Source organism: Perca fluviatilis, chromosome 4 (genome assembly GCF_010015445.1).
Source record: "Perca fluviatilis chromosome 4, GENO_Pfluv_1.0, whole genome shotgun sequence".
NCBI classification, from domain to species: Eukaryota; Metazoa; Chordata; class Actinopteri; order Perciformes; family Percidae; genus Perca; species Perca fluviatilis.
The window spans coordinates 14,738,898-14,751,523 of record NC_053115.1 but is presented as its reverse complement, the minus strand read 5'-3'; the positions used below and the strand labels follow the sequence as shown (position 1 = coordinate 14,751,523).

Sequence of the window (12,626 nt, the reverse complement as noted above, 5' to 3'; positions counted from 1 at the left end):
CTCGTGAAATAGGTGAGTTTTTACAACACATAAAAAGGAACATTCAAAATCAACACGCCTGGAGATACATGATTTTCTCAAGTAAAGAACAAGTACCTTGGATTTGTACCTAAGTACAGTACTTGAGTAAATGTACTAAGTTACATTCCACCACTGGTAATGTCAAGATGCCAGTGTCTTGTATTCACAAAAGGTTAATGTTGTAACACGTTAGACACTGAGGGCCAGATGTACGTACATTTGCGAATGTACAGTTATCAGTGCCATGGCCAACCCGCAGAAAGCGCACGCTGCGATACTTCAGCTCACGTCGTATTTACCAAACCTGCAGTTCATCGGGTAATCAGCGCCTTTCTCCGCCCACTATACCGTAAATTGCACGCATCTTTCTATCATGGATCAGCCACCAAGTAAGTCAAAACAGCAGAAACGAAGATTTAGCAATAATGAAGTTGATTTGCTTGTTCTTGAGGTAACCGCTTGATGCATGTTATTTCGGCATTAGTGGTGGGGAAATGTATGCATTGACTAGTGCGCTGTAGCAAAGCGTTACATACTGGTGCTTTGATATGGCTGAGTGCAGACTGCGATATTCCCACTGCTGATGCTATGACTGTTTGAAATGATCCTGATGCCAATATTTGTAATGTAGCGAGGAGTTTAACAACTGCTTTAATGGATTGTGAATGCTGAGTCGGAGATTCAATGTCATCTTTGATTTCTTCCAGTAACTCTAATATTTCATGGCTGCTTAATCTGTAACGCTTAATGATTTTGTGTTCACTCAACAGAAAAAGTGTGATCCTTGTGGCAAAAATCTTTTCAGCTCGTCTCCTTGGCCTATGTCTTCGTCTTGCTCGGATTATTGCTGCCATTTCACCAGGAGGAATATGCGAGGAAACCCGCTTGCGGCTGGTTTACACTTGCTTTTAAAGAGGCAGACAATTTTCACCGCAAAATAGAGGAGCGCTTTCACAGGCGGTTTTTGTACATACCGCGGAATACATAATTAGGCGCACTTTACGCTTCTCCTCCCATCTCTTTATGGGCAACTCCCACTTTCCCCTTCGCAAAATCACGAATCCCACTATGGCCACGCCAAGACCCGCCATACGAAGCAGCTCGATTGGTTGGGGTTAGGCATTTGACCTCGAGTGGTTAAGGTTAGGATAGCCGATTGGTCAGGGGATAGAACCTGTACAAATGGGGTTACATTACCTCGCGTAAATATGGACGCCTGGACAATAAATGCTATTGAAGGGCGGGTCTTGGCGTAGCCATAGTGGGATTCGTAATATCGCTTCCCCTTCACCCTCCCATGAATGCATAAGCATGACATGAAAAAGCGCAATTTGCCATTTTCAGTCCCCGCGACAGGCAGTCTGTGCTTTTACCTCAGTGTGGCCTGTTTGTACATACCTCGCCATGCTTTTACGCACATGTTGCGAAACAAATACGCCTAAAGTGGGCGCAAAAGCGTTAGTACATCTGACCCAGAATGCACTGTCAATAAAAAAAAATGTAGGTGCACAATAAGATTAGTATGATAGATTAGTTATCTCAACCACATTTTCGGTGGCTGAAGGATGACTTTGAACTGAACGGAAACCAGCAGTCGTCTGAATGTTTAAAAGAAATGATGGTATTCTTTGGAAAATATACAAGGCACAAAAAAAACTGTTGGTATGGTCGAGGTGAGTTCTTACCACAGGAGTGAGGGCCATGTGGCAGCTGTAGATCCTGGCCAGTCCGAAGTCAGCCAGCTTCACCTGGCCCTGGCTGGTTACCAGAATATTCTCTGGTTTCAGGTCTCGGTGCATCACGCGGTGAGAGTGAAGGAATGCAAGACCGCACAGCAACTGCCTCATCAGGTCCTGCAGAAACACACAAAGGAATGTTTTAACTGGAACACAATATTTCAACAGAGGTTACTTTAAAAAAAAAAAAAAAAAGGGGTGATAAGATCCTAAATAATGAAAAACACTCCACCCTGTCCATACGGTTTTCTTCTTTCTAACCTATTTGACAGACGATAAAGTTTATTTGAGATATTGTTTCAGTTAGTTCTCACTTTAATGCGGTCAGGGGATAATCCTGCAGCTGGAGCTCTCTCTAGGTACGTCTTGAGGTCTTGGTCCACATGTTCAAACACCAGAGTGACTTTAGTCTCCTGGTCCGACCTCTGGGTGGCACATACATCCATAAGCCTGTCAAACACAATAAAACAGTGACTTCAGTGAAAGTTGTTCACAGTGAATTGTAGAATCAAATTATTTGCTCTCGCTGTTTTACCTGACCACATTAGGGTGGTCGAACTGCTCCAGCCTTTTCAACAGAGCCACCTCTCTGACTGTGGAGACTGGGAGGCCATTTTGGTCTGTCTGGACGCGCACGCTCTTCAGAGCCACAAACTGCCCGCTCTCTGTATCGCGGGCCTTATAAACCGTCCCGTAAGCGCCTCCTCCGATCTCTGCCAATGGCTCATACTGGATGCTGGTGCCGTGGGCCATGGCCAAGATCAAACAGACTGAGAGACAAAGTATGACACACAGATCAGATGCAAAAGATATTCATGCTAGTAATTGCAATAATGAGATGATGAAAGGTAATCACGTATGTATGTATATAGAGTTTACACTTCTAACTTCTATGAACCTTAACAAGCATTACATTGGGAAGTTGGGATATAGGAAGCAGAGATTTTAAAACATCCCACCAGCCTGGAGCTGTTCTATCTGAAAATGAACATAGGAAACCTTATCCTAAACACATCACTGTATAATAGAAAGTAACACACTACCTTTCATCTCACTGCCCATTTCAACCACAATGACCGTCGACCCAAACCTACCCAGTACACAGACTTCGAATAAGTACAGAAAATAAAGTTGCAATACAAATCTAGTAATTGAAGATGCAATTAAAAATAAGGCAAAACTAAGAGGCAAGATACATAGCAACATGTAAAAAGCAGTAATACACAACGTAAAGCTCTTTTATGTGCATTGTTGTTTGACATTATTTTTCTATTTCTGTTATCTTTATTTTAGTCATTTTTTTTGTTTTTCTTTTCTTCAAAGGTCTCTTGATAATTGCCATTTCTTATGATTTTAGACTATGTCCAATACATTAGATGTGTGTATTTCTTTTTTTTTTTCCAACAGTCTTTTTATTGGGGTTCTGGTATTCAATAAACACATTTCCATTCCAGCTATGAATAGAACCACTTTTTCCATGAACTGAACATATTAACAAAGAGAAAAAAAAGAAAAAAAACACAACAGGGATCGCACTATACACACACATATCATACTAAAAAAATAAATAAATAAAATAAAAGACAGTGAGACATAACCCTGAAATAATGATAAAATAACCTTAAAAATAATGACAAGATAGACAAACACCACCGGGCAGGCCTAGTTATATTCAAATTGCTAGAACAGGCTGTAGTCAGATCCTATGTTTAGATGTGTGTATTTCTAAATGTCAAACTGTACATTCAAGCAAGACAGTTTTCTTCTGTGAGGCTGTACATAGCACAGCTGCGTTTGAGTTTGATTTCTCACAGTGTCAATGCTAACATGCTGAGGTTTAACTGATATTTACCACATTCACTGCTTAGTTAAGCTTGTTAGCATACTAACATTTGCTAATGAGCACTAAACACAAAGTACAGCTGATGCTGATGTGAGTGTCATAAGTTTTGTAGGTATTTGGTCATAAACCAAAGTATTGTACAAATTCAGTTTTTGACTTGATGCTAGCGCTAGAATAAGTCTGAGGATCACCAAAGTCATTACAATTCATCCTGAGGGGGACATGAATTAATGAACAAAATGTCATGGCACTACAACATACGACAACAATAGTTGTTGTTGAGACCTTTTTCTAAAAAAACAAAACAAAAAAAAACACAGATGTCAACTTTTGGTGGCGCAAGAGGAAAAAGTTCAGGGATCCCTTAAAGTTCTCAGGATAAATAATCTGGGAACCATGAATGTCTGTAAAAAAAAAAAAAAATCAATAGTTATATTGAGATATTGAAGTCTGGAGTGAACTGATGGACCAACTGACAGACCGATATTGCCATCAATAGAGGCACACCATTGACGTGGCGAATTTCTTTTTTTAAATATTTAAAATGACAAAAAAAAACATCTGACTAGTAAACCAGTATAATGAATTCTCTGTACTGGACAAGGAATTGACTTCTCTCATATTTTGGCTGCGAAAGGCTGGTGGATATACAGTAGAAAGATTGCAGGATGCATCAGTGGGAGGAGGAGGAGGAGGAGGAGGAGGAGGAGGAGGAGGAGGAGAGGAGGAGAAGAGCTTCATTTAGTGATCAATCAGAGCAGCTGGCCATGTATGGAACAGTAAACCACTGACCCTCATCAGTGTCCAAGCAGAGATATGGATGTGGTGCAGTCATATAAGCTCTCAGTAGTAGTTTGTATAACAACAAACCAAGCTGTTGTAACACTACGCTCTACAAAAGGGGACATGGGCCGTTTTTCCACTTTTCCAATTTGTAAAAACGACTGCTTCAAGCTGTCCACCGTGGTGTAGTGGGTAGACCACTGCTGTATACAAAAGAGGCAGCATCACAGAGGAGCATGCTGTACGGCTCAACAACCTGGTGGATGTGCCAAGGAGCTGACTGACTCGGCCATTCTGGCTCTGTGCTGAATGTGCAACATTTGCAAATACAAAAATACTGTCAACGCTGTTCTAAATTCAGATAATTAAACCTAAAAAATTTACATCACAGTGACACAAAAATCCTTTAAATCAAATGTCATGAAATTAAAATTTCCTTTGGGATTAATAAAGTATCTATCTATCTATCTATCTATCTATCTATCTATCTATCTATCTGTCCTGCTCTATTATCTATATTAATTAAAGCCTAAGAAATTTAAAATTACATTAATTACATTCAAATGTATGCAGACATCTTTAAACCTGCATTAAGGGATTTTTGGCCATTTGTTGGCAATGGAACAAGATAAACACAACATAGACATATTATCGCATTACAAAGTTCTTTCAGCAATTTGTATGCAAACAGTTGCCTATTTAGACATCCAGCAGACACAAAGTGACATTACCATTCATTTCGAGTCATGTTTCTGTCCATCTGGCAGATGCCAACTCCAATATTCACTCTCCTTTTAGCACCATTTTGGTCTCCACTGACTTCTGAGAGAAATATTAAGCTGCTAAATGTTCCATTATGTTCACCAGCTAGTTGCTTATGTGCTGGCAGTGATGGCGATAAAATCTGTTTATGAGAGCCTGATCCTGCTGGTAATGACTAAGATAAGAGCGGTGAGGATCAAAACAGTCAAGTTAAGGGCTGTATAACCAAGACAATGAGCAGAGAAAGAACTGCATTGTAGGGTACTAATTCACATTACACAGTCATTTGGCCTGTTGCTAATTTAAGAAATATTGATTGATGCAGCTTTAACAAATATAGAGGAGATATGGGCTTCACTCACACTTTTTGCTAATAATCGACTCTTCTCCTATTTCAACCACTCTGGCAGCGGGAGTCAACTATGCTTGGGGCTAAATGCACAGCATTTTATGGCTACTTGTGCTGGCCTCTATTAAAGTGAAGCCTCCAGGTACTTTGAGTGCAAGGTGCTGACATAATCTTAGAGATATCCAACATGGAATTTATCAGTGCTCTTCTACATTTGCCAAATGTTTCATAATCTGCGAGCGACTGAATGGGATGCTATTTAAAGGAAATGCACTTGACGCATGACTTTTGGCTGCCACAGGAAGCACCTTCAACCACTCATCCCCAAACAGCTTTTCTGTCCCATCCACTCTAACTTTCCTCTGGCCTCTTCACCAACTCCATCCATCAGCATTCAGCACACAACCACAGAGAGCATCATCCCACTCCTTCCTTCCTTTTGTTCAAGCCTCCATCTACAGTCTACCCCTTCCACCTACTCAACATTAACACCTGTCACCTTCATACCCGGCATAAATGTCCTATGCACTGGTGGCGGTTCGGTTGTCCTCTGCTGCCTCCTGCTGCCTTCAGGTCTTTACCAGTACATGTCATGATATTCAGGGTATGCGGTATCAAGTTCAAAATGTCAATACTCATTATTCTAAAGACAGAGAAGAGCAGCATCATCATCTTCACAACGCAGTCCCTCCTCTCAGGCGAGAGGTGGTTGGCTCAAAAACCATTGCGCCTAATAATAACCTTGGTCATTTACTGACTGATGTGTTGGTGTGGAAGGAACTACTGTGTAACTCTGTGGACTGTTACTCTGTATACCAGATTGCTTCATTAGCCTGGAGAAGAAAACAAACAAACAGATGAATGCAGAGTCACTGCTGAATGTAGCAATACTGTACATTTCCATTTCACCAGAGCTGCAAGAAACTATTCTACAACCCAACATGTAGTCACAGGGTTAATTAAATCTCAAGGTGTTCAGTGAAGTGGTATTATATTGCAACAATAGTGTTTAAAATACTCTATATACACTGGTGAACATGTGGTTAACTGGTATAGAGCTCAAACATGTTTAGCCATGGGTTTGAATATTCAGATATGCTGCCAAACCACAATTGTGGAAGTGGTCAATATAAACTGTTGATAATAAGAGGAAGAGATGTTGCATTATGCATGTTGGACACACCACATTTCCTTCTCTTATGCAAAGAAAGTTGAGTCAGAGTGTCTGCGGATAAGAATCGGTCAGCATTCCTGTGTAGCTGCAAGAAATACAAATTCCTGTCAACACTATTCATATGAGAACTAAACTGAGAAAAAGACTTCAAATACAGTGCATATCCATAAAATAAAAATCACTTAAAATAGCAATAAAATACTACCAAAATAACCCAAGAAACATTTTAATGCAACATTGTTGCAGGTTTTATTTCCCTAAAACCTTCAATTTAGTTGTATTCATAAACATTTGTAGCTGATTCTAAAATGTAACAACATGAAGTTAAGTTTACTCTTCACAAAATGTTCTCCATATTAAGAGACAACCAGTGAACTATCACTTAACTATTAAGGTTGATTATTAAAACCTTACATACAGAGAAAGATATGTCTGTCTAATAAGCTTTTGTTACAACACCCCAGGGATCTGAGTTCATGAACTGATACTTTAAATTATTCACATGAAAAAAACTAATTTTAATTAACCTTTAGCACACTGACACACTATATATACACACATGTAGTTAGCCTTCTATATTAGTTAGTTAGGTAATAGTAGGCTACACTAATAATTTGGATTTTTCTAGCTTTAGTTTTTGTATTATACATGAATATAAATATAGTTTATGGTTTCAAAATCATTTCATAATATTTATGTCACAATTTCCAGGCAACTATTAATGATGAGAACTGGCCAAAACAACTGAACAAGAAATTGTGAGCAACAAATTAGAATAATGGACAACACGGTCAGCCTTATGTAAACAACATGTAAAGTTGTTCGGTCTGATACCGTAACTACTGAGGTGGTTTTAACCCGGAGTGACCTAGCTGACGCGCTGACGTTAACATGCTGTGTAGCGTTCAAGAATCGTCTGACGATGTTGCATTGCAGAGTAACAGGATGTTTATTTGGTAAATCGTGCAGCATGAAATGTCCATTATTTCATGTTTTCAGCGATAAATCCATAAACAGTTAGACAACTTTAGAACAAAGGCTTTCGCGCCAATGCACTCCAGCATCACAGCATTCGGTGTCACAGCGTTAGCGGTCAAAAACCATTTGCCCTTTCCGGGCCAAACACCTGCCGACAACAATTTGGAGCTCACCTTTATAACCTTGCCCCAGGTAATACCACAGCTCCAAACAATGTACATACAAAAAACAACACCCAAAATCTAAACACTTGAAACAACACATTTGGCTCCTACACAACATATTGATCATATATTAGAGCTGCACGATATGAGGAAAATAAGCCATATGCGATAACTTTGTTGAATATCAGGATAACGATATTACTTGTGATATATAAACAGATATTAAAGTGTACTCAGTTCTGACTTTCTGTTGCTTTTAGTATTCTTCTAAAATACAACAAATTGCTTGTTGAATTTAAAACTAATAAAAGGAAATCATTTCTAACATTTTATTGAACAAATTGAAGATTGAAATGAACATAAAAAGCACTACTTAAAAAAGAATGAGTTACATTTTAATTTGTTTTTTAATTTCTTTCAACTAACAAAAAAACTGAAATGTTGCAGCCTTTTGCGATATGTATATTGCGATAGCTGATATTGCAATGGCGATAAAAAAACGATATATTGTGCAGCCCTATCATATATTATTATTTACAGATTGCCTCAGATGCTGGATGCCTCATAAAAGTAATTAAGCTGATTTTGCAACTTTCCACTGTATGCAGACTGTGAGGCAACTGCTGTGGGAGGCAGTACAGCCACAGAGGGCCACAAAGACTGAGAAAATACTTGACGAGGAAGAGCGAGGCCTGGTGAAAAGGGGTGAATATCCAGGCCTCTGAAGCCTGTACTGTCAAACTGCAGAAAGTTACTATAGTTTCTTGATTCCTAGTTCCTAATAGAGCTCAACCAAGACTGGAATTTGCAGCCAATTGTCGTTTCTTTTTTTTATGCATTGGTGGAAGAAGTGCTCATATCTTTGTGTAAAAATACTTTGTTACCAATGACCTGCATAAAAACTTTACTTAAAGTGACTATATGTAACTTTTACACATTTCTGAAACTGTGTAATGTTCCATCTGATGATAATAAATGAGACTAATTGTTAAAAGAACGCTAGTTTTATATAGTTTTCATTAATGCCTCTGCCCGGGTTTAATTTTTCCCGCGAAGTCACAGAATGATTTGCGGCAGGTAGACGGCGCTTCAGTAACACATTCTGATGGGTCACAGATTTCTTTGTAACACAGGAAAAGCCTGCGCTATTATTCAAAACTGCCCCGAATTGGTCCTCAGGTATGTAATATGTCTATTTCATTAATAAAGTTACTTTAGATGGCGTGATGTGGTTGTACGTCATTAGGCAACATTAAATTACGTACCCCTTCCATTTAGCGCGGACGTTTTCTTTGTTCCAGTCCACGTTTGTGTTGGCCTACTATTTTCTTTTCCCTTGTTCTCCTGTACCTGTGTAAAGCGTTTCATGAAATGCGCAATATAAATCTAAGTTATTATTACGTTGGTTGCTACAACAAACTCTTAATGCTTTGGCTCGTGACACAGTGACAGTGTTACCCGGTTTAGCTCACGATACATCCAAAGTAGGCTAAGTTACCGTATGCTACGCTTGAAACGCAATGATGCATCTGTAACCTATTATTTCATTATAAATTAATGATTTTCTGTCTGAGCAAAACATTCTTCGCGAATATATGACCTATCCGTAACGCTAACTCAGTAATCTATAGTGGGCAATACAGCACCGTAAAGAAAGGACCTTTACGACAGCAGGTGGTAAAAACACTACCGCTTTTGTCCAAAGCGGCCACTAGAATCAACACAAACAGTTACACATAGCCACTTTAAGTAAAAGAACAAAAGTAATGGCATCAAAATATACTTTAAATACCAAAAGTAAAAGTACTCATTATGCTGAATTGTTAATTTCAGATTAATACATGTTATATTATTGGATTATAATTATTGATGCACCACTTAATGGTGAAAGTACTTTTAACAATTTCATATTGATCTGCTAGTAGCTGTAGTGAAGTAGAAGTAGAAAATGGAAATACTCGAGTAAAGTACATTATGATACCTTATATTTGGTTAATTATGAGCTAGGTATGTACTGAGCCTGACATTTTACAGTTAAAAAATAAACTTGTGATAAACTATATAATAGCATCACTGTTCTAGGCTACCTCTTAACTTGCCTGAGTCTTGTTTATCATCTGGCTCTAACCCCTGCAGTATCCCCACCTTCATTTGACAACAGGGGGGAAATAGAACAAGACAACAGCTTGATTTAAAACATGTTCACTGGATTACACAATTAGCCTGTTGAATGTCCTTCCCTATCTCATAATGAATGATCAGGCTCGGTGTGTTCTTCAGGTCAAACCTCCTCTGGTCCTACAGGAAGTGGTCAGGCTGTAGGCTACATGACTTGTCCCCCCTAAAAACATCTCCCCATTTCCTGCTGGGTGACAGAACAGCTGAGGAAATAAAGAGGGTAGATTTTACACCTGGAAGTTTCACATGTATCGCAACACTGAGGCCTCGAACAGCAGCTATCGATCAGAAGAGCCTGTCAGTTTTGATTATCACCTTAAATTCTCTCCCACCATATGTCATTCATTTAATACCGGACATTGAAGGCCAGTGGGCGTAGGCAGAAACAAGGCCAGGACAGACGGAGAGCGCTCTGTCCCGACACGTGGAAGATCCTCCATAGCGCTCCTTTGTTAATTAAACTGGCACAAAAAAAAGTGAAGCAACAGGCCACACGGACTTTTTCCCTCCTCACCTACATGTGCGCACTGACGTGGCGGAAGAAGACAGTAAAAAGTGCATACGGCAGAAACAGATCACCGCCAGCAACTTCCCTTTTCACATCTGTGCCACAAAAACTGCAAAAGTGTCACGCACATGAATCACAGTCATTGTAAACGACAGGTCAGATACTTCACTTACCACGTTTGTGTATTTTCTGCGGCAGGTAAGCTTTACTTTAGCTTTATGAGGAGGACATGCTCACTATATCTGCCACGTATAACTCCTCCAGAAGCGGGTCAGGAGCGACAGGTCGGGTCCAGGCGGAGGTTTACAGCTCCGGTAGTGGCTCTGATGTGCACAAGGCAATCAACAGATTGTGATTTCGGCCTTCACTGTTTTTTTTCTTCCAGCCTGCACTCTTTTTTGGGTTGTCGCTTCCTGTTGCTTCTGGCCACTCTTGGAGGAGGCGGAGCTAAAAAAATTTTATTTACAGCATATTATGCATGCAGGCGTAAAGCTCTGCTGTGTAACTAATTTACAATAATCATATAATTCGTTCTGCAGAATGCTTTGATCGTATGGTTGTGAAATGCATATCTGTACAATGTTGCTGTTTATGCTACTAAGAATAGGTCTGAATGTATCAGACACACCTATTATTTCAGTAAGCACCACAAAAGAATGGTTTCTTAGTTTAATTTAGTGTATTTATCTGCACAAGTAACAAAATACAAAAGGCACAATAATGTAAGGGGCTACAAGGGTATAACGTCATCTCACCAAAAAAAGAAATAAAACAATAACATCTCAAATTTAAGAAGTAAGAAAAAAATCAAATATCTTAGCATAACATACAGAAGAAAATATGAAAAAAAAGAATAAGCAATTGATTATATGTGCCAACAATAAAATAAACTCCAGTTGGTAATCACATGGCAGGAGATAGAAAGCTGCAATAAACAACATTTGTTGTCTCGCTGATAAAACAAGCTTTGAGCTCATTTGAAAATGTGTGGAGTTTTTGGCAAATATGTGTCTATTTGTTTGTAATGTATACAGTAACTGTACAAACATTTCTGTCCATCTGTAAAAAAAGAACAATTTTATAATCATCAGTTTACTACTTTAATTGCTGGGTTCATAACCCTAAAGTCATCTCTTTTTTTTACAGTTGTGGGTGTAAAAGTGCAAACTCTAGTTACAAAAATTAAATAAGAATCAGAATATACTTAATTCATCCCCTCAGGGAAATTATTTAGTTGCAGTTGCTCACAGTCAAATTCAAGGTAAAATAAGAGTAAGAAAAGGCAATAAAAAGTGATTGTAATGAAAGGCTAGAATAAAAGAAAGGAAACACGATAAAAACTGTCCCGAACCAAGAGAAAGCCTAGTACACATTTACTTATTAAATCAAGAAATTATAGTTATTTGCATTCATAGTGTACATATATACTACTTATTAACAAATTTAGAGATACAGTACATTTATACACGACGACTGCATCTATGAGCACTTGCACCTTTAAATTAATCCATTGCTAAAAGTACATGAGTTTCATTATATCTAATAATATTCCATATTTGGGACATAACTTCATTCGAAAACAAATATTTATTGCACATGGAGTAATAAAAAAACAATATGTGGGACTAAAGTGTAAACGAATCAAATGAAGACCACCCTCTCCGTGGTTTTAGCTCTGAGCTCGAAATATCTCTCTTGATGTCTCATTTTGGATAAATGAGTTGAGGCCTGGCAGACTTTGCTTAATTAGATATCTGGGACACGTTGCAATGAAAATAATTTAACTATACCACGAGAGCTATACAGTGTATTTTGATTATTAAAACCACAGATTTTTCATTTTATTAAAATGTTCATCAGTGTGGTGGCTACTCTAATTTAGGTTTTATAACCTTATAATAAACCAACATTAACTAATGGATATGCCACACTAGCTCCAGCATAATTTTTATTATTATTGTTATTTTAATTTTATTCTTAGCCAGGTTCAGTCGGTCACAATAGTCTGAATGATCAGTCCACCCTAACCATAGACTGTATGACCCTAACCCACATCCAACCAGATGACCTCTGTGTTTTCAAGGAAGTGTGCATCAGACACCTGAATAAAGACACTAAAGTGTTTACTAG

General features: G+C 38.6%; 1 protein-coding gene across 1 annotated transcript in view; it reads right to left on the bottom strand.

Moving 5' to 3' along the window:
- cdk4 (cyclin-dependent kinase 4) overlaps positions 1–10,915 on the bottom strand; it is a 16,751-nt gene extending 5,836 nt beyond the window's left edge. Inside the window, exons 1-4 of the mRNA XM_039796369.1 lie at positions 10,670–10,915; positions 2,293–2,527; positions 2,072–2,207; positions 1,707–1,874 (exon numbers count right to left, since the gene is read on the bottom strand). Coding sequence (XP_039652303.1) covers positions 1,707–1,874; positions 2,072–2,207; positions 2,293–2,510 — 522 coding nt within the window. The 5' untranslated portion in view covers positions 2,511–2,527; positions 10,670–10,915. The remainder of the gene's footprint in view (positions 1–1,706; positions 1,875–2,071; positions 2,208–2,292; positions 2,528–10,669) is intronic.
- Positions 10,916–12,626: the final 1,711 nt, after the last annotated feature.